Source organism: Lissotriton helveticus, chromosome 8, assembly GCF_964261635.1.
Source record: "Lissotriton helveticus chromosome 8, aLisHel1.1, whole genome shotgun sequence".
Lineage (NCBI taxonomy): Eukaryota > Metazoa > Chordata > Amphibia > Caudata > Salamandridae > Lissotriton > Lissotriton helveticus.
The window spans coordinates 742,993,541-743,014,893 of record NC_136069.1 but is presented as its reverse complement, the minus strand read 5'-3'; the positions used below and the strand labels follow the sequence as shown (position 1 = coordinate 743,014,893).

General features: G+C 44.2%; 1 protein-coding gene across 3 annotated transcripts in view; it reads right to left on the bottom strand.

The window, feature by feature from the left end:
• Positions 1–21,353, bottom strand: part of LOC144772896 (arylsulfatase D-like) — a 547,027-nt gene that overhangs the window by 282,466 nt on the left and 243,208 nt on the right. For all 3 annotated transcript variants that reach the window (XM_078657568.1, XM_078657569.1, XM_078657570.1), the window contains exon 4: positions 13,117–13,238. In XM_078657568.1, the coding sequence (XP_078513694.1) occupies positions 13,117–13,238 (122 nt within the window). The remainder of the gene's footprint in view (positions 1–13,116; positions 13,239–21,353) is intronic.

Here is a 21,353-nt window from a genome sequence, read left to right as displayed (position 1 = left end):
CAAACCAATAAACATAAAAAGGTAGATGGATGTCCCGGGTAATTTTCGCTTGATAAGCCTGCTTGACGCTGGTGCAAAACTGTACTCTAAGGTAATTTGCATCTTTCTTAAGAACGGACCGAGTGCAATAACTTGGTTCTAATGGAACAAGTAGGCTTCAAGCAAGGGCATTCAACAGTTGATCACTGTCTCAGCCTGTGGGTCCTAGGGCAAAAGGCGATTGAAACAGGGAATTTGTTCTGTTGTTTCGTCGACCTTAGCTCGGTCTTCAATCTTGTGGATCAAAGTATCTTATGGGCAAAGTTACGTCTACTGGCAATACCTTTCAGCTTACTTGCAATCTTACAGAAATCATAATCACAGAATTGGACCCAAGCTGAGCTTGATATAAATGAGGCCTTATCAAAAAGAATATCCTTAGAAAATGGGTTAAGGCAGGGCTGCGTCCTGGCACCCACCTTGTTTTCCGTGTTCCGTTCAGACCTCCCTGGAGTGCTTGTCTCCACCAATTCTTATTCTCCAAAAATTGGGGGTAGGCACATATCATGACTCCTCCATGCAGACGATCTGGCTATTTTAGATCTGACTCGAGCAGGCCTACAGAGAGCCCTGAATAGATTTAATAGCTATTGTGAGGAACATTAACTCAAGGTTAATCTGGAAAAAACAAAAATAATTGCCTTTGGAAAAAAGTGTGAAAGCTTTTAAATGGCACCTGGGTAATAGGATGGTGGCGGTGATATCCCAAACAGGTATCTAGGAACGATGTTCTCTAAAAGTAGAACTTGGTACTACACAAAGAATTAGTGGTGACGAGGGCAGCTTCAACTACAGGAGGCCTAGTACGTTTTAAGCACATCTTTGAAGGTTCATCTTGGAGCCCCCTTTTAATTGCTTATATTTATTTTATTTATTTAGTGTATTTTGTTATAGCGCACAGTTACATCAACGGGTTGTCCCGGCGCTCCTGTGCGATTTTAAGCTGAATTAGATGTTATATTAAATGGGGAATGTTCAACAGAACAGGTAAGTTTTTAAGGCTTTCCGGAATGGGGGTTCTTCCTGGGTCATCCGGAGAGAATTTGGTAACTTGTTCCAGTGGACAGAGGTGCATACTTGAAAGGTTTTTCCGCCTGAGCGGGATTTTTTGAATCTGGGAATGGTGAGGAGATTTTTTGAAGTAGAACGAAGGGACCTGGTATTGCTGTAAGGGGTGAGGCAGGTGGAGAGGTGAGCAGAGCCCTTGCCCCTCATTGCACGGTGAGCCAGTACCAGTGCTTTAAATTCTGCCCTTTTTTGTATAGGCAGCCAATGAAGTTTACGGAGGGGGGCGAGATGTGCTCACGTAGGGGAATGCCACCAACCAGTCGTACTACAGCATTCTGGACTGTCTGTAGTCGATGGCATAGACCAACAGACAGTCCGATATACAGGCCATTGGTGTAGTCCAGATGTGAGGTGATCAATGCCTGGACTATGATCTTCCTGGTGTTGTTAGGTAGAAAATTGATGAATTTTTTCACCATCCTAATTTTGGCAAAGCATGCTGCAGAGACTGTGTGTACTTGTTGTTGAAATGAGAGGTTAGAGTCCCATCTGACCCCTAAGTTTTTCACCGAGTCTTTCGGCTTGGGTGGTGCACTCAAATCAAGAGGCCACCAGATGTTGGGATCCAATGGGGACGGCTGGTGGAAAAATAAAACCTCAGTTTTTCCTGCGTTTAACCTGAGGAAGTTATTGTCCATCCATTGGGCAATTGTGCGTAAACAGTTTTTTAATGGGTCAAAGGTTGTTTGGGTGATACTATTGAACGAGAATAAGAGTTGAGTATCATCAGCGTAGGAAGTGGCCTTTATTCCAGTTTGAGCGATGATATCAGCAAGGGGTGAAAAATAAACATTAAATAGGAGGGGGCTCAGTGAGGAGCCTTGAGGGACTCCCCACCGAAGTGGACGGCTATCCGAGGTGTAGGGAGGGGTAAACACTGCCTGCGTCCGGTTGGACAAGGATGCAATCCAATTTAAGGCCGTACCCTGGATGCCTTTGGATTGTAGGCGGTCCAGGAGTAGGGAGTGGGAGACGGTGTCGAATGCTGCTGACAAGTCAAGCAGCACCAACACCGCTCTTGATCCCTCGTCCATCCTCCAGCGTACGGCGTCTGCCATCTCAATTAGCGCCGACTCAGTGCTATACCCTGGTCTAAAACCGTGCTGAGAGTCGTGATAGGCACCAGATGTTTCTAAAAAACCTGCTTGTTGTTGCTGAGCAAGTTTTTCAAGCACTTTAGCAGGAGCTGGTAAGAGGGAGATTGGTCTGTAGTTGGAAGGTTCACTGGGGTCTGCATTGGCCTTCTTCATTATGGGGACTAACCGAGCATGCTTCCATGAATCTGGAAAGACTCCCGTATGCAGCGAGTCGTTCCATATCCTATTCAGAATGGGGTTAAGAATAGGTGCCAATGATTTATATTGCTTGGCAGGCCAAGGATCAAGGGGAGATCCGGATTTGCATTTTAGGAGTTCTTTAAGGGATTGATCTAAGGTAATCTCTTGAAAGTTGGAAAACGTACAATCAGGTCCAATAATGGCAGTATTGGTTGTAAGTTTATCTAGGTTAGTATTGCTGGGGAAGGAGTCGTATATGGTGGCAATTTTATTCTCGAAAAAATCAGAGAGACTGTTGCAAAGTGTCTGTGACACCAAGAGGGGTCGTTTGAGAGCCAGGGGGTCGGTAAAAGTTCTGACTGTGTCAAATATTTCCCTGGATGATCCCTGTAAGCGATTGATTTTTTCTTCCAAGAAAGTTCTTTTGTGTTCTATTATTTTTTTCCTATAATCTTTTAGAGCGGATTTATAGAGAGATTTGCGGTCGGGAGAGTAAGTTATTCTCCAACGTCTCTCAAGGCGCTTACATGCCGATTTGCATTTTCGGAGTTTATCGGAGTACCAGGGAGCAGAAGGGGCAGAGCGGTAGGTTTTGATGGGCCTAATAGGGGCGAGGAGGTCAATGGCAGAAGAGATCCAGTCGTTGAAATGAGTCAATCTGGCGTCTAGGTCAGAGATCGTATCCAGAGGATGGAAAGGGGGAAGATGGGCGTCAAAGCTATCAGGGGAGATCTTACTCCAGTTTCTGCCCTGTAGTTTAGCCGGGCGTATGTGACGATCTTGGCGGTGCGGGGAAAACGAAAATGGAATAAAAAAGTGGTCAGACCAGATAACCAGGAAAGGATCACTTATGGCTAGTCCGTCCAAGTTGGTACAGATTAGGTAAAGAGTGTGACTGTCTTTATGTGTGGGGTTACTAATGAGTTGGTTTAGTCCTCCGTCTGATAAAGTGGATAGAAAATTGGAAGAAGTGGAATCCAAGGGATTATCCACGTGGAGATTAAAATCCCCAAGGAGGGTAAAGTTTGCATAGCGCGATGTTGCTTGCAGAACATAATCTAAGAATACAGGTAGATGGGATATTTTAGAGTTTGGGGGGCGATAAACTAAAAGACCAGAGAAGGTGAAATTGGCCACTATTTTAATACAAAAGGGGAGTGCTTCAATGCGTTCCAGTTGTATGTAAGGAAAGGAAGAAATATTCCAGTGAGATCTGTATATTATGGCAACTCCGCCTCCAGGGTGCAATGCAATGCCAATATGGGGATGAGATATTGTCTCTAAGTATGGAGGCAAGCTGGGAAAAAAACAAGGGTAAATGCTTGAAGTAGCTGTTAGGCTACCAAAAAAGTGCAATGGGCCAAGCGATAGGACTACAAGGGGCTGTGCAGACCTGGAATTTCCAGGCCTACAAATCAACCCTGTGGTTCTGGGGCAAATTCTGGTCCTCAGAGGTTCAGAAGATATCAGTCCTCTGTGCTAATGAAATAACAGCAAGCTCAAATGGGCAGTGTAGGTAAGAAACAGATAAGGGAAAATCGCATTTAAGTTGACTGATGCCACTCACCTTTCGAAAAGTGAATTAAAAGAAGAGCATCAAGTTTGTGTGATGTAGAGTATGTAAGGAGTAAGCCCTCAGAAAATTGTATGATAGATCCTTGGGAAAATCAGAGGGTGTTCCCGTACATATCTACACTCCCAGATGCTCAGGGAGGACTATTTTTATTAAAATTCCGGGTTGTTGTGAATATTTGGTGCCTGAGACATTAGATGCACTTTTGGATGTGGAGAATAACTGCATGTGTGCATTAAGGTTGCCAAATATTAATTGTTCATTTCGTTGTTTTTACAGGATTCATTGACTGATATTTAAACCGCTTTTTGTAAAATATATTATAAAGCATCGTAACAAAGCACTTGCCTTTTTGGTGAATATAGAATTTTTAGAAGAGGCATGTGCCCTAGCAATTTTTTTAACATGAGTTTGGAGTAGCATTATGATGATTGTATTTCTAAGATACTTTCTGGGGTAAGGATCATGAGGCCCAAGGCCTATCTTTCTGCTGTGTTGGATCCAGTAGCTGTAGCTCTTCCAAGCTGTCTGAAGGCGATTGCAACTGTTAGCATTGCAAGTGGCGGGATTGTGAAGGGAAATATATGAACATTGATTTTGTTCCCCATCAGATCAGATTCCACTGACCTGTACCAGGACTCAGTACATGATAAACTGCCACCTTCATAGACATGAGCAAGTCACACTGGCAACTAAACATATCTCTATCAGAAGATTCATTTTCTGAATCCTGCATCACTGCATCCTGCTTCAGACAGCAATGAAGACAGATACTATGATGAAGAACCCTAACATGATTGTGTAAATTTCATAGAATTATGTACAAAACCAAGACAAGACATGGAAGAAATTCCTGTTGAAACAGCTGATCTGATTTTGTTTTTGGATGGTTCTTGACAGAGAGACAATCATAGACCATTGCATGCCGCCTATGCAATATGTTCCATTTCTGAAATTATTGAAGTATAATACCAGCCTAATGTCTTCATGGACAAGGGCCTGCTTATCTTAAAAACAAATGTATTCCCTACATGCCATCTCGAACGCTAAGATCAAGCAACAATCTGCTCCTAGTGGTGCCCCGCGCCAAGAAAGCGAGGCATGGGAATAAAGCATTGTCAATTACAGGACCCACACTATGGAACAGACTTCCTCTGTCCCTAAGACAGTGTACTGAGCACTTGAAATTCAGAAGGCAACTGAAAACTGTTTTATTTAAAAATGAGATCTAGCGTCTGCTCCAATTTCACATCTTCTGTTTAGCCGGCACCAAAAGCGCAGAGATACTCCATCTGGAGTCGATTCAAGCGCTATAAAAACCAGCAAATAAATAAATGTAACTTCAGCACAAGAGGCAAAACTAATTGCATTGACAATAATTTCACTATCCAGATTTATGCAGACAGCCAGTAGGGATTTGGAGTGGTACATGATTTAAGGCTGTTGTGGTCACCCAGGGGTTTTATGACATCCTCTGGTACTCCCATCAAAAATGGCTTCCATATTCTTGATTTGTTGGAAGCGATACCACAAGGAAAAGAAATGCTGTGGCCAAGTGTGTGCTGCCCTTACAGATGTAGATGATTTGGTCATGCTGGGAAACAAATACGCTAACCAGGTGGCAAGATACTGCACACTTGAGAAGGCAACTGTGAGATCAAATTAGCAAATCACAGTTCAAGAGACTAAACAAAATGAATTGGGTGAAAATTCTGTTGGAAGTGTAAGCAATGTAAATTATGTCTTGTTGAACTCAGTGCAGAAATAATTTAGTGAATTGAGGCATCTCTGGAAGGAAGTATCAGATGATGAGAGATGAAGATGTAAAATATAAGGTTTTAAAAAAGAGTTACCAAACTGTGTGAATCACTCCTGAATACAAATAAGTTTTTCCTAATTCAATGTTTCATAGCATGGCCCGCTATTTGCATGGCCAGACTCATGAAGGAAGGGATGCTATGACCAAGATTATAATACATACTGGTTCAATCCCAAAATCAGAAATGTGGCAGAAGATCTGTGTCAGAGATGTTTGTTAGGAGAATAATCAGGGAAAGTGGACTGTGATGGAGTCGCATTGGAAAATGGGAGGGTCCATTTATAAGACTCAAAGAAGACTTTAATGACATGTCCATTTATAATGGCCTTAAATATATTCCTGTGATTAAAGAAAGAATAAGATGGCAATAGTAATTACAGACTGCCAGCACCTCTGTCAAATTTCTTGGTAAGTACACAGAATCCAAATATAGGGGCCTATTACGATTGCGGATTTCCCGCATCCACCGGGCCGGCGGAAGCCACCGCCGCAGAGCCTTGAAAGACCCACCGCCATATTAGGATGGCTGGTGGGTCTTACTATCTGTCCTCCGCTTTTCCGCGGTACCCCCCTGCATTTGCCTGCACATAGCGGCAGGCACCGCGAGGTGCCTGCCGCTTTGTGCATGCAAATGCACAACTTACATTTTTATCATTGCGGCGGGTGCTGCTTCAAGCAGCACCCGCCGCAATGATAAAAATACAGGATGTGACCGCCAGGGTGGCGGTCACATCCTAATTTGCACGGAGGGACCGCCGCCGCCCCTGCGGACGGTCCCTCCTTCTCTATGGTGGCGGACGGACTCAGGTCCGTCCGCCATCATAATCGGCCCCCTGGTATGCTCAACTGAATAAACACTATGCCATCCTAGTAGTGTAAGTTAATATGTGAAAAAAGGATTTTCACATATATACAGATATTGAACAATACAGAGCACTAAAGAAATAAAGTATTTGTGATCCGGCAATGTTGCGGATCCAATCTTAATTGGTTTGAACACTTCAAAGCAGCACAATTTTATACAAAGTCCATATTTATAAAGTATTGACAGCCTGAATACTGTCGACACGCAGATCAGAAGATGACGCACACAGCATGAAGTATCTCTGCACAGTGTAGAGTAGAGCTGCTTTACTACTGGTTATGGGCTGAAAAAAAGCCCACGCCGGTGTTTTAAATTTGCATTCTGACTGAGTGGGGCAATTATAAGAGATATGCGAGGTCCTGAATAGTTTTCATATCCAGTCCATTTAGGTCTCAAGATATGAAAGGATTGGATTTTCCACTTACCCTTTTACTACAAGGGAAGTACGGACAATGAAACCCTCATTTTGGAGAAGAATATAGGGGCGTTTTTTACTAATTGCAAGCCTTGAAAAAGTCATCAACAAGACGAAACATGTGGCTGTGTGCATCATCTTTTGATCTGCATGTAAACAGTATTCTGGCTGTCAATACTTTATAAATATGGATTTTGTAAAAAATTGTGCTGTTTTGAAGTGTTAAAGCAATTAAAATTGGATCTGCAACATTGCTGGATTTTGAATACTTTATTTCTGTAGTGGATTGTTCAATATTCCCGCGATTGTCTGCTTGTTTTCTTAATGGGTTAAGGCCTACCCTACCCTTACATCAGACAACATGACAGTTTCCATTTTGCTGTTAAGAGAATTGATACCATGGTTTGGCAGGCCAACCTCTATTTGAATGGATCTTGAAAGCATGAAATTCATTTTAAAAAAGAAGAGGCAAACGGCAGGCATTCCGGAGGCCGTGAGGGCAACGGCCGCATTTACAGTGCTCCCCCCGCCGTGAGGGCAACGGCCGCACCACTTCCATTCACACCGCCGTGAGGGCAACGCCCGTATCTACAGCGCTCCCCCGCCGCGAGGGCAACGGCCAGTGTGGACTACATCCCCCAGCTGCCCCGGGGACCGGCGCACCTCTGACGCTCCCGCTGCGCCTGGCGGCGCCACAAGAACGTGGAGCGCCTAGCATGCTCTGAGGGCAGAGGACAGAGGCAAACGGCAGGCATTGCGGAGGCCGAGAGGGCAACAGCCGCATTTACAGCGCTCCCCCCACCGCGAGGGCAATGGCCACACCACTTCCATTCACCCCACCGTGAAGGCAACGGCCGTATCTACATAGCTCCCCTACACCGTGAGGGCAACGGCCAGTGTGAACTACACCTCCCAGCTGCCCCGGGGACCAGTGCACCTCTGACGCTCCCCCTGCTCCTGGAGGCGCCACAAGAACGTGGAGCGCCGAGCGTGCTCCGAGGGCAGAGTACAGAGGCAAACGGCAGGCATTGCGGAGGCCGTTAGGGCCACGGCCGCATTTACAGCGCTACCCCCGCCGTGAGGGCAACGGCCGCACCACTTCCATTCACACCGCCATTAGGGCAACGGCCGTATCTACAGCGCTCCCCCTGCCATGAGGGTAACGGCCAGCGTGGACTACAACTCCCAGCTGCCCTGGGGACCGGCGCACCTCTGACGCTCCCGTTGCACCTCGAGGCGCCACAAAAACGCAGAGCTGCGAGCGTGCTCCGAGGGCAGAGGACAGAGGCAAACGGCAGGCATTGCGGAGGCCGTGAGGGCAACGGCCGTATCTACAGCGCTCCCCTCGCCGTGATGGCAACGGCCAGCGTGGACTACACCTCCCAGCTGCCCCGGGGATCGGCGCACCTCTGACGCTCCCGCTGCACCTGGAGGCGCCACAAGAAAGCGGAGAGCCGAGCGTGCTCCGAGGGCAGAGGACAGAGGCAAACGGCAGGCATTGGGGAGGCCGTGAGGGCAACGGCCGCATTTACAGTGCTCCGCCCGCCATGAGGGCAACGGCCGCACCACTTCCATTCACCCCGCCGTGAGGGCAACAGCCATATCTACAGCGCTCCCCCTGCCGTGAGGGCAACGGCCAGCGTGGACTACACCTCCCAGCTGCCCCGGGGACCGGCGCACCTCTGACGCTTCTGCTGAGCCTGGAGGCGCCACAAGAACACGGAGCGCCGAGCGTGCACCGAGGGCAGAGGACAGAGGCAAACAGCAGGCATTGCGGAGGCCGTGAGGGCAACGGCCACATTTACAGCGCTCCCCCCGCTGTGAGGGCAACAGCCGCACCACTTCCATTCACCCCGCTGACAGGGCAACGGCCGTATGTACAGCGCTCCACCCGCCGTGAGGGCAACGGCCAGCGTGGACTACCCCTCCCAGCTGCCCCGGGGACTGGCGCACCTCTGATGCTCCAGCTGTGCCTGGAGGCGCCACAAGAACCCGGAACGCCTCCCACCCTGCGGGATGCGTGCGGGCGGGCGCCGGGCTAAGCCCGTGCAAAGGGCGGGCCGTCTGTGGCTGTCAAGGGCCAGAAGAGGCCGGTCCGGGCCACCCCTCTTAGCGTTTGCAAAGAGGGTTGCTGGATACCAAGGTACTGTTGCTCTTTGTTTGGTCTTGGTAGATTGAAAACCCCTTGTTCGGCCAATTACCATTTCTACCCTCAACATGGACTTGTAAAAGCTACTAAAACCTCTTGTGCATCCTATATTGCCCTTTTTACCTGTTTCCCCAATCTTATCTACTATCTTTTTATCAGGAATATTACTAAGACGGGTAAAAGGGCTTGTCCTACAAAGAAAGCATCATCACCCCTGCTCAAACCTGCTGCTAAACCAACGTCAATAGACAGGATGGTGGAGAAAGCCCCTGGAGCTGTAGCTTCTGAAATAGAAAGGACTGAAAGGCGTCTATCTATCACACCAAATCTAGACACTGACTCATTGATTTCCCACTCCCCTGGCGAAATAGAAGCATCATCTATTGAGTTGTTAAATGATATACCGCCAAATTTAGACATGATATGTAGGGAGTCTCAGAACTGAAGTGTCCGCCCACTGCTAGATAGAAACTCCAAAGCAAAAGCAAGATAAAAAGTAAAGCCGCCAGCTAAATGAAAAAAATGCAGGACCACACTATTGATATAGAACAGTCCCTGGTGGCTAGTTCAGTGGCAGATCCCATTGTACAAGTTAATGATCAGCCTGGGTGGGTGACAACTTTGGTAATAAATTTACAGATTCAGATGAGAGCCATTATCAAAGAGGAACTTAGTCCTATAATAGAAAGGTTGGAGGGACTGAAAGCAATTATGAATGATGGGCCAAAAACTAAGGCCAAACCTAGCCTTGAGAACAAGACAAGCACATATGTTGCCAACAGTCCCATGAGAGATAAACCCAACATTCCTACAAATGGAAGAGTCCTTTCACCTACAATAAATGTAATTCCAGATGTCCCACAACAGGCGAAGACTACCAAGGAAAAAGGAGTAGCAAAGCCCACCATAAATCAAACAAACGTAATAACTGCCCAACCATTAGCAATCGGAAGCGCAGGGGAAACTGAAAGGAATCCTGGACAGGGAATGGTAGCAATGCAACCATCCCCTGAGCATAATGACCAAATATACTGCCCACCAATTATAAATCTTCCCCCGGCGTCAACTCCTTATGTAATAATTCTGGCAGGGTTACCCGAATTAAGAAAGGGTCAGACAGAATCCCACCAAGAATTAAAAAACAAAAGTGTTCACTGGTTAATTAATCACAGTGATTTTGGATACGAAAATACTGAAGATCCACTAGAAAGGTTGGATTGGAGCACGACACAAGGATACTCATGGAAACTGCATAGTCATCAATTTTAGAAATCCAGTAATTACAGACAGAATTTTAGTATCGGTGTTTGGGATAAACATGGGTAATATTCTTTTACACCCTCTGGGTTTTTTTTATCCCCCAAAAGTTCCTCAGCAGTATGACCACTGCCAGCAATTGGGATGGAGATCTCTCCACAACAATCACTTCTCTCGAAATATAGGCCAAAACTGGAGAAACCAACCCATCTTTAACATCCCCACTGGGAATAGGTTCAGCCCTCTTGAAGGGGTGGATTGACTAGTGGAAGCCCCAGAAATGGTACAGGAAGAAAATCCTGTTAACTTTTGTAATTATGATGATGGGGCTTGTTTTCCTGGGCTACACACCCCTATAAAGGAAGGTCTGGCCGGAGAGTACTTGAGCGGTTCCCGAACCAGCATATATAATGGGGGCGGGTTAGCACAGTCATAAGGCCTCCACTGCCCTATAGTTGTGGGAAGAACTGAGCAGGTAGCTACGCGAACAGCTACACAAACAGGAACTAAGAACTGCTATCCTCAGCCTCTGGAAATTGATAATAAGATAACCTCTAATCATCAGACCACAGGAACCATATCCTGGAACGTAGCGGGCATCAATAGCAACATAGATGACCCTGAGTGGAGATCATTCATTGGCTAATACGATATATGTATGTTTCAGGAAACATGGGCAAGAGGAGAGGTTACTATTCTGGGCTTTGCTTCATTTTGCATCCCGGCAATTTCTGTTGGCGCGGGGAGACCATCAAGGGGATTAATCACATGGGTAGGTGTTCACTTAGGTTGCAACTCGATACAGGCTCTAGTGATATACTATGTGTACAATTGCGTTTTCCTCTCCAAACTCCTATTGTTTTAATTAATGTGTATTCAAGGCCTACCTCTAGGGGAATGGAGTCCACCACTTTGGAGGAATTAGACATATTTTTATCCAGTATCACTCCAAAACATATGGTCATAGTAGGAGGGGACCTCAATTGCCAGTTCGAACCCCTTGAGGGCTTGTATCTTGACAGCATTCTTGGGGAGGACCTCCTTTTTGAAATACCGGAATCCAGATGCCCAACTGTGATCAAATGGACACCCTTGGTAATCCAGATGAATTGCCTTGCCCTTAAACATTCATTAAGAGCGTGTAACGGAAGATCACTTTCTGAAACATCATGTGGTTACACGTTCCATAGCAAGGTTCGAGGGTCCCTATTAGTTTACATTCTTATAAATACTAATTCTTGGGACAGGATGTCCGATTTCAGAATTTTTCCCCGTGTCGACAGTGATCACGATACGTTAGTAGTGGACCTCCAAATATTAAACCACGGGCAAACGCAACGAGATGATACCCCTGATGATCCTAGGTTAATTGTTTTAAACTGTAGGAGGAGAGTATGATGGATTAACTTTAGTCAGTCGCCGGAAAATTTGAGTAGTCTTTATGATGCTCTATTACCGGTGTTTTTAGAAGCCTCTACTCTATATAACTACAATAAAAACCTTATGGATTTGCGATTGGCTTAAACCTTGATAAATTAAAATACATTTTATTAGATTATTTTTTCCCTAGTAAACCTAACAGACCAAATGTCTGAACATCCATACATATGTTGAGGAGCCAGCATGGGTGGGAAAGCAACACTAGCATCAGCAGAGGAAGATCAAACAGAATCGGTATTACCAAAATTGTAAGGCAATTGTTTTTTATAGGGAGCAGAACAGAAAGTTAGTTCCAGTGCCTCGACGTGACCCTTACTTTGTAGTGTAACGAGAAACTGGAAGCAAAATACAGAGAGAATGCTTGGTAGCAAACAGAGGCAAGGATGGGAAAACATTATGATTGATGTTTCAGGGACTTGGCAATTTTTCCAAAACAGTTTACTCTTTTGCTTGTAAAATGGCAAACTGGGGCCATAATCTTTGCAGTAGACTTTTAGAATAATAAAGATATTTCCTATCTCCTTGGATGACGAAGCTGAAAAGAGCGGTTCTACTTTGTACCCAGAGATCCTGCTGGACCAAACGTGCCTACCAGAAATGAGTAAGCCAGTTGTTTTATAGACTTCCAATAGGAGAGCGGAATACTGTGCCTTCTGATGTGCCCTTGCTTGCCACTGGATGGTGAGGATGCCGTATGGCCTGGGTTGCTGCTAAGCAGAGATAGAACAGTGGATCCAGTGGCCTTTATTGAACTCTGCTTGCAGCTGTGACCCTACTTGCTTGTTTGAAAGTCCTGCTTACAGATGAGAAGGAGAGATACCATGTCGGACGTTTCCTTTATGGTTGTAAAATCTAAATTAGAACAACCTCCACTGTAGATGCCCAACAAGCGCTGACTTTGCTCACTCTTTTTTACTGATTTCCAGGGTAATAACTTAAAGAGAAGTACAAGATATAGCTATGGGAAAAGAGCTGTATGGACATGCTACAGTTTTAAAAATCATACATTTACCACTCGAGTTTTATCAATAAATGCTCCCAAAAAAAAATATATCAATGAAATAGAGACAGGAACGACATGATTTCATGTAAACATTCTATCAGAACATCCCAATATAGAAAGTGGCACGCTAGGCCCTTTAAATCACCCCCATGCACAGTCGATCTTTGATTGTTTGTGAACATCTGTAATGGAACCATGTAGTGTCTCAAACCTGATCTCAGTGGATATCGGCCAGTCATAAAGGCTGCTCTGCTCGGGGTGCAAAGTGGGGCCGCGGCTATATGATGTGTAAGTTTCACTCCTTCCTTTGCTAGTCGGTCAATGTTAGGGGTCCTGGAATGAAAAATAAATATTAGATTTCAAAACCATGGCCACTATCACCCTAAAACCCTGGCGAAAGAGGGCACCCGAGAAATAAGGATAATGCAACTTATCTTATAAGCATCTATTCATCACATGCAGTGCTGTAGATTCACATGTTGTGCACACACCTGCCATCTAATGGTGGGCTCAGACTTTTAGAACTTGTTTTTCTTCTAAGCCTTTCGAGCCATGGGATGCAGTGACTCCTCCTCTTCAAGGCAATTCGCATGGCATTCAGCTCCATCTTCAGATTGTTTTTAGACATCAGGTGCAGGTGTGGTGGAGCTAGATAGTGTTCATAGCGATTGCCATGAAATGTGAAGGTGAATATCTACAATATGTGTACATTATCTGGAACAACCAATGACTTCGGGAGAGGTGGGAGGGCACATGTGAATCTACAACACTACATGCGACAAACAGATCTTACAAGGTAAGTAACATAATCCATTCATAGCATGTGTGGCAGTAGATACAGATAGACTGTTAAGCACTTCTCCTCATGCAGTGGCTAGCCTCTGGGTGTTGTAGGTGCTTGGAAGAAAGTTCTCAGTACTGCTTGTCCTATGCCTGTTGGCACTCAAGGACATCCACACAGCACTTTTTGGTAAAAGTGTGTGGAGCTGACCAAGTAGCAGTTTTTGAAATGTTACCTAAGAAAGCCATGGAAGCTCCTTCTTTCTAGTAGAATGTGCCTGTGGGGGTGATCCAGCGGTAATTTCATGGTAATTTCTCAATACAAAACCTCATCTAATTCTATTTACCGCTGAAAAGGTGTTGGGCCCTTGACACTGTATATTACCTTCAGGAGACTTTACATAAACGTGAAAAATCAAAATACAATCATTTAAGCCAATGAAGAGAGTTGGTGAGTATTTTGAAGGGTTTTATTTTCTAAATTAAAAGTGAAGTTCTTTCTGATTCTTTATTCATTAGTCAAATATCAATCAGGTTACAGAATTGAAAAAAATAGGAAAATTAGCATTAATACAGAACATATTACAGTCTGCATACAAAGCATTCCAAGAAGGAATAAAATGTGGCGCTAAATTGTCAGTCAGAAACTCTTCAAGAATTTCTAAGAAAAGAGTGAGTTTTTGCAAGGCTAATCAAAGTCAAAAGTATGCTTTATTCGATTTTTGTAAAAATATAAAATCATAAATGCCACAGTTAAAAGAGAAACAGTCGAATTCATACATATTTTCCTTTATAATTCATCAGACAAAATAGAGTTATATATCTGCAATTTTAAAAAAGGATACATCATTTCAGCACTATGTACAACAGGTTATCACATTCCTTTTCTTCAATATACTCTTTAAAAGCCTGGTCATAAGCAAGGTGCAATACTCGTCGTTCCATTGTTGTAAAAACAAATAAGCTGGGCGATATTGCCACCAAGATCCCTGTTTCAAATATTGCTTTATCCACTTCACAAGTTCTTGGGTATAATAATTACAAAATAATACCGTGTGGATTGTTGTTTGCTGAGAGGAATTATCACAAGGGCAGAGTGCCAATTCCCTCGACCAGTCGTTTTTATTTGGGAAGGTCACCAACCGGTGAAAAGATTCAAATCTGAACCTTATTAAAATGTACCTGTCGAAACCTTTGAGACAATAACATAGGTAAGGTTGAATCCTATAACAGGTCAGGGTCATCTGATGCTGGATGACCGATCGTTTGTCAATCTCCCCTATTAATCTTATCTGCTCGAGGTGACTCATACATATTAGTTTCAATGCCTTTCTTGATATAGCGCAAACCAACTCAGGATTTTCGTAAAACTCCGGTCTGTTAAGATCATTAAAAAAAGTTCTTGTATAGTTTAGCCAAGGGATGTTTCTTGACTGGTCCAAACTCATTACATTCCTAATGATTTCTCTATTTAGGCACAATGCCAGAGAAAACCAGACTCTATGCCATAATAGGACTGGCTGCAACTTGATAAGGTCTGTAATATACTCGATACCCAATTCGGCGTGACAATTAAAAACAGACGTACTCTGTGGGACTGCGTGGATATATCTAAGGAAAAAAAATTCAACAATTTGAATTGACGCCACATTGTTAAAACCCCAGATGCCCACCCCGTACATTGCAATACTTCTGCACTTTGCTATATATATTTTTAATAGTATGTCAGGAGGTCTTTTACCCAATTTATAGGCAAAATTCATTAGTGCCGTAGTAGATCTTTTAAATAAGAGGGTCCTACTTCTAATTGCCGGCACCCAAGAACCTGCTCCCTCTAGGAGAACACCTAAATATGAGAATGTGTTAGTGAGTTCGATGGTTACATCGCCCACTATCTGGTTCTTGGCTTTGTGCTGGTCTTTCCCGCACACCATGACAAAAGTTTTCTTGGCATTGAGTTTTAGGCCCCTATTGGCCATAAACTCTATGTATGTGGTGAGTGCTCGCTGAATACCTATTTTTGTTCTGGCCATTAGAACAGCGTCATCCGCGTAGAGAAAGGAGACGACCTGCTTGTTGTTATGCCTTGGGCAGTCGATGACGATGGCCCTCAATTCCTCCTCCAAAGAGTGGGTATATATGGAGAAGAGGAAAGGGGCCAAGACACAGCCTTGCCTGACTCCCTTCTCTACACGGAATGGTTTAGTACACTCACCCTTGGGGCCATATCTCACTTTAGCTGAGGCTCCTGTATACAATTGTCTTAGGAATTGCACTATAGCTGGCTCGACCTGTATGTCCTCCAGGGTACTCCACAACTTATTATGTTCCACGCAATCAAAGGCGGCCGTAAGGTCTGCAAAGATTACATACAGCTGTCCCTTTTTTGCTTGAGTGTACTTACCTTGGAGTAGAATAAAATGTAATACCTGCTCCACCGTACCCATCCCTTCCCTGAACCCGTATTGAACCGGGCTCAGAATACTGTTTTATTCAGCCCAGGACTGGAGTTTATTTAGTATCACCCTTCCTGCCACTTTCATTAACGAGTCCAATAGCGAGATTGGTCTGTAGCTAGATGGACTTTCCCGGTCCCCTTTTTTGTAAATGGGAACGATTACTGATTCAGACCAGGAACTTATAAAACCTTCAGAACAGCAGGCCTCTAATATTCGTGTTAAAAGTGGAGCCCAGAGATCTACAGTAGATTTAAAAAAATCAATTGGGATCCCGTCAGGCCCTGGGGCCTTATTGCTCTTACTTTGGTTAATTGCCAGCAACACTTCCCCCTGAGTAATCTCAATTGCGATTGGCGAATTCACAGAATTGTGTCCTTCCACCTCTTCCCTCTCAGAAGTGGATATTTCGCTGTTCTTCTCCTGCCTGTAGACTTTTGAGAAGAATTCAATCCAATTATTCTCGTCAATGGCCATTTCTAGCCTTGCACTTTCTTTATTTACCAAAAAAGGGGCATTCACAGCCTGCCAAAATAGGCAAGAATCTCTACACTGGGCGGTCTGGTACAGATTTGCCCACGCCTGCTCCTTAATCTCCTTTTTTCTGATTTTTTCTTGCTAAATTATAGGCCTTTCTACATGCTCTAACTTCGTCCCCGTCCCTAGTTAAAGAGCTTAGAGCCACCTTAAGTAGTTTATATGTCTTGGTGCATTGACTATCAAACCATCCATCCCCTTTCACTTGCTTCCTGTTTCCAGGGGTAGTCATAATCTCCTGGGTGATTTGGGTGATCTGCATGAAGGCTTTTAATACATCACTGTGAGATGTATCCTCATTTAGACACATCATGATGGGTGTTAGGGCCTTTGTGATTATATTTTTATTGGTAAGTGCCGGGTTTTTCGCCCCCCATCTTACTGTAAAGCCATTTTGGCGAGACAATACTAGGTCTTGGACCCATGTCAGACGTTCTGTTGTAGACCTAGTGTTATATCCATACACCAATATATCCACGCTGAGGTGTAGATGGTCGCTTAATCCAACTGGGTGAATCCTAAATTTTTTCACCATACTTGCTTAGCACGCTGGCATAATAATGAAGTCAATCACGGTTCTGAAGTCCCGTCCGATATAAGTGGGGTCAAAATTATTAGTTGGGGAACACATTGTATTTACAAATTCAAGATCGAACATTGCCATAACTTCATTGAGTTTCTCTCCCCTGGCCGTATGTACAAAATGTTTGGTGGGACCCAATTCAACCTTACAGTTCTTTCCTGGTACACATGCGTTCAAATTACAGGTTCTTATATTAAAGTCCCCCCCCATACCATGATAACATCCTTTGCAATACTATTCGCTTAGACAGTTAAATCCTCACTAAGGTTTGTTAGCACAGTCATATACTTATCATTGTCAATATTGTTGTAGAAGTTAACAATTAATAATTTGATATGGGGTGACAAAACAATAGAGACCATTTGGTAATAGGGGGTATTCTTCATCATTTTGATACTCTGTACCCTCATCGTGTTTGACACATAAATACATATACCTCCCTTATTTCTCCCATGGATGGACTGTATTGCAGGTACATGAAAAGTTTTATACCCATCCAAGTGCTGCTCTAGTAATGACCATGTCTCTTGCAGACATAAGATATCATATTTTTTAACAAAATCTCCCCATACACTGTTTGTAATTTTTGACTTAATGCCACAGATGTTCCATGATAGGATTTTTATTACTCCCTGATTTGGTATTTGGGTGGGTGATATTTCAAGTTTGTCCTCAACGTGTTTCCTCCTCCCTTCTGCCCGGGGGTCGCTATGGACTGATGTTTTGACTACAGTGGGCTTGTTGGGTGGGACTCAGCTCCATTTGTATTAGGTTCTCCCCTGATTGTACTTGAGATGGTAACTTGTGAAGAGTCGTTTTCCCTATTGGCCCTTTGTTCGTCTGTGTGTATCTGCATCTGGAAGGGGAATGATTTCCGAGTGCGTGAGACACATGTCTTGTTCTGGGGCTCATATGGGTCGTTATTTTTGTACTGATTGCTATCTGTATCCCCTCCTGGGTTACAACTAGGTTTCCCATTTGAGTGCTCATTAAATCAATCCACATCCTCCAAAAACTGCAATGAATCAAACCTATTATTTACTGGGACATTGTATATCTGATTATATGCATGGTGATGACTCTCCTGGTGTTGATTACCCAGGTAAGAATTTTTCCTCCTATCCATAAGGGGCCGATAGAAAAAGCCTAGGGGGAGGACGTTTATACATTCCTGGTTCAATTCATAGAGACTGGTACTGGTCAAAATTTCATGAACCAGGGCTGGAGAACCCAACGTTAAAACTACACAGTCCCCCCAAAGAGTCTTTCTGTCCATACCCACCCAGGAAATTTGTCTCACCATTTTAAATGCCCCGAACATTTCCTTTGTTAAGCCGCTCTTATTGCCCAAATGATGAATGGTCTTGTTCCGTAGCATAGCCCAAGATTCTTTGTCAGGCTCCTTTAGTGCAGGGACATTTGCTAAGATGATAGTATAGGGAGCTGCAGTAGGCGGGAGATTTAGGATATTACATTCTCCATGGGCACTATGCTTATTCAATTCTGCACAGGTTTCTGTACTTCTTTGCCCCTCCCCCTTCTCTCTGGTGACATTGCCCGTTATTCCTTAGTTGGGTATCCTCCCTTCTTAGGTGTGTGAGGTTTTTTTGGTCGATATTGTGATCATTAGTTCCTTTGGGTACAGTTTGCGTGATGGCTTTACTAATGCTCTTGCTAATTATTGTGTCGTCATTTACCCCATCTGTCGCGAGGGCTCTAGGGGCTAGTTCGCTTACTTTACTCAGGATGATCGTTTGATTTAACTCGATCTGTGTTAGCCTGTTCTCTATGGGGTCTAGGAAGGCCTTCAAGCTAATGTTAAGGTCCGCTCTCTAGTTCGGTCGCACTAATCGCGATTCTTTGCCCCTTATTATTATTTTTGCCATTATTGCTAATTTTCACCTGGTTTGTCTTTTTCTTTGTCTTATTACCCCCTATAAGTGAGGTTATCTTTTTTCGCGTTGGATCTATTACCATAGTCTGGGTTTTTCCAGCGTCAGTATGAACCAGGGGTGGAAGATTTATGGGCAAAGCTTTCTTAGCATTAATACATGCTTTCTTAGGAGGTGGACGCGACATTACATCTGAAACATCTGACGAGATCTCATCTCCACCCACAAAGACACAACCATTACTTACATCCAAAGGTGTTTTTGCGGGACTTGGTGCCCTACTGCATTCCGCGGATTTTAAAGCCTCCTTTTCCTTGATCAGGGCGCCTTCCACACTGGAGATTTGCTTTTCAATCGCTCCCACTGTCTCAGTTAGGTATTTCATCAGTGACATGTTATCTGATTTTAGGTCTAGGGGGGCTTTGCCCACGATCGATTTGTTCAGCTTCCTTTTCCCCATGTTGTACTAAAATATGCTCTTCACCAGATCAAAAATAAATGCCAGGCCTATGTTAATAGTATAGTACTAGTGCCTGTGATGTTAACACTCTATTTCACAGTTAATCACAATTAACGATAACAAGAAGTGCTAATGTAGGTTTGTTCAATTAGGAGAACGTACTTAATCCCAAATGTAACAGGGAGGTGCAACCAGTGTTCACGTGGGGTGTTGATTAATTTCTTGTTATTACAGATAAATAAGCTATCAGTCTTACTTGCCTCCAGATGGAAGATAACCAAGAGAGTGAGCCCGGCCCGGGCTCCTCTGGCCTTTGACGGGCGCGGACGAGCCCGCCCTTGGCCCAGGCTTCGCCCGCGCGTGTCCCGCGCTGCGGGAGTCCACGGGGCTTCTTAAGCGCCTCCTGGCGCTTACACGCTGACGCGCTCCTGCCACCGGGAACTCTGGGAGTTAAAGGCTCCCTCCAGTGACCAGCGTGGGTGGTGATGGCAATCAGGCAACAACAGGTATGGCAGCAGTCCCCCTCCTGATTCTTTTACTGCGGGAGGGTATGCGGCATCCCCGAGTGATGCACGGCAAGTGGTGAGTGTGCTAAGGCTAATCAATAATTAATAATAGCAAAAATCTCCCATAAAGAGAAATAAATGCAGAGGACAAATACATATTTTCAAAAGCAATTGGTCAAACATGAAATTTAAAGTTTAGCACCTAAAATCTAAACCTGTTCTGATCCTCTCAGCTCCCTCTCTGCCTCGCTGTGCTTGTCTGTCTCTCTGTCTCAGGAGCTGCAAAAGAACCCCCACAGACGCAGCCCCTCCTTCTCTCCCTTCCCCGTCTCTGTATCCAGCACAGAAGTTGACCCTCAGCAAAAATGAGCAAAAAGCCACTCCTCCCACTTGTAAGCCATATTTCAAGCAAAAGTTCACGTGCTTGGGCATTTACCTGGTCCAATCAGAATTTCAAAACATATCGTCTCCCCATGGGGTGTTCCTGTTCATATTTTAGTCTTGTGCTAGATGACTTCACATCTTTATTTATTTATTTATTTATTGCGATTTTATATAGCGCGAACTTTACCCGAAGGTGTCAGAGCGCTTTACATAGGACCCAGTTTCAAACAGGACTGACGGTACAAAAAGAATTTGCAAATTGTTGGCTTACATAAGAACCAGTTGAAAACATACGGATTGAGGATAACATGCGTTATAGAAAGACTTAGGATTACATGCGTTATAAAAAGGTACAAACAGAAAAAAGTCACACAAGGAGGAGATACAACTGGATAAAATCTAGGCATATACTAGTGATATCTCTATCTACTTAGGGAGGGGATACACATGGATATACTCTAAGAGTCACATAGGAATGGTAGAAAGCACAGCGGACTCCTGCATAAACTAGTGATTAGAGTTATCTCTATATACATAGGGAAGGGGTAAGACTGGATATACTCTAAAAGTCACATAGGAAGGGTAGAGAGCAACGCGGACTACTACATATTCTAGTGATTAGAGCTATCTCTATATACATAGGGAAGAGATACACATGAATATATTCTAACAGACACATAGGCGACTAGTCGTTAGAGTTATCTCTATATACATAGGGAGGGGATACACATGGATATACTCTAAAAGTCACAAAGGAGACTAGTCATTAGAGTTATCTCTATATACATAGGGAGGGATATGACTGGATATACTCTAAGGGTCACATAGGAATGGTAGAGAGTACAAAGGT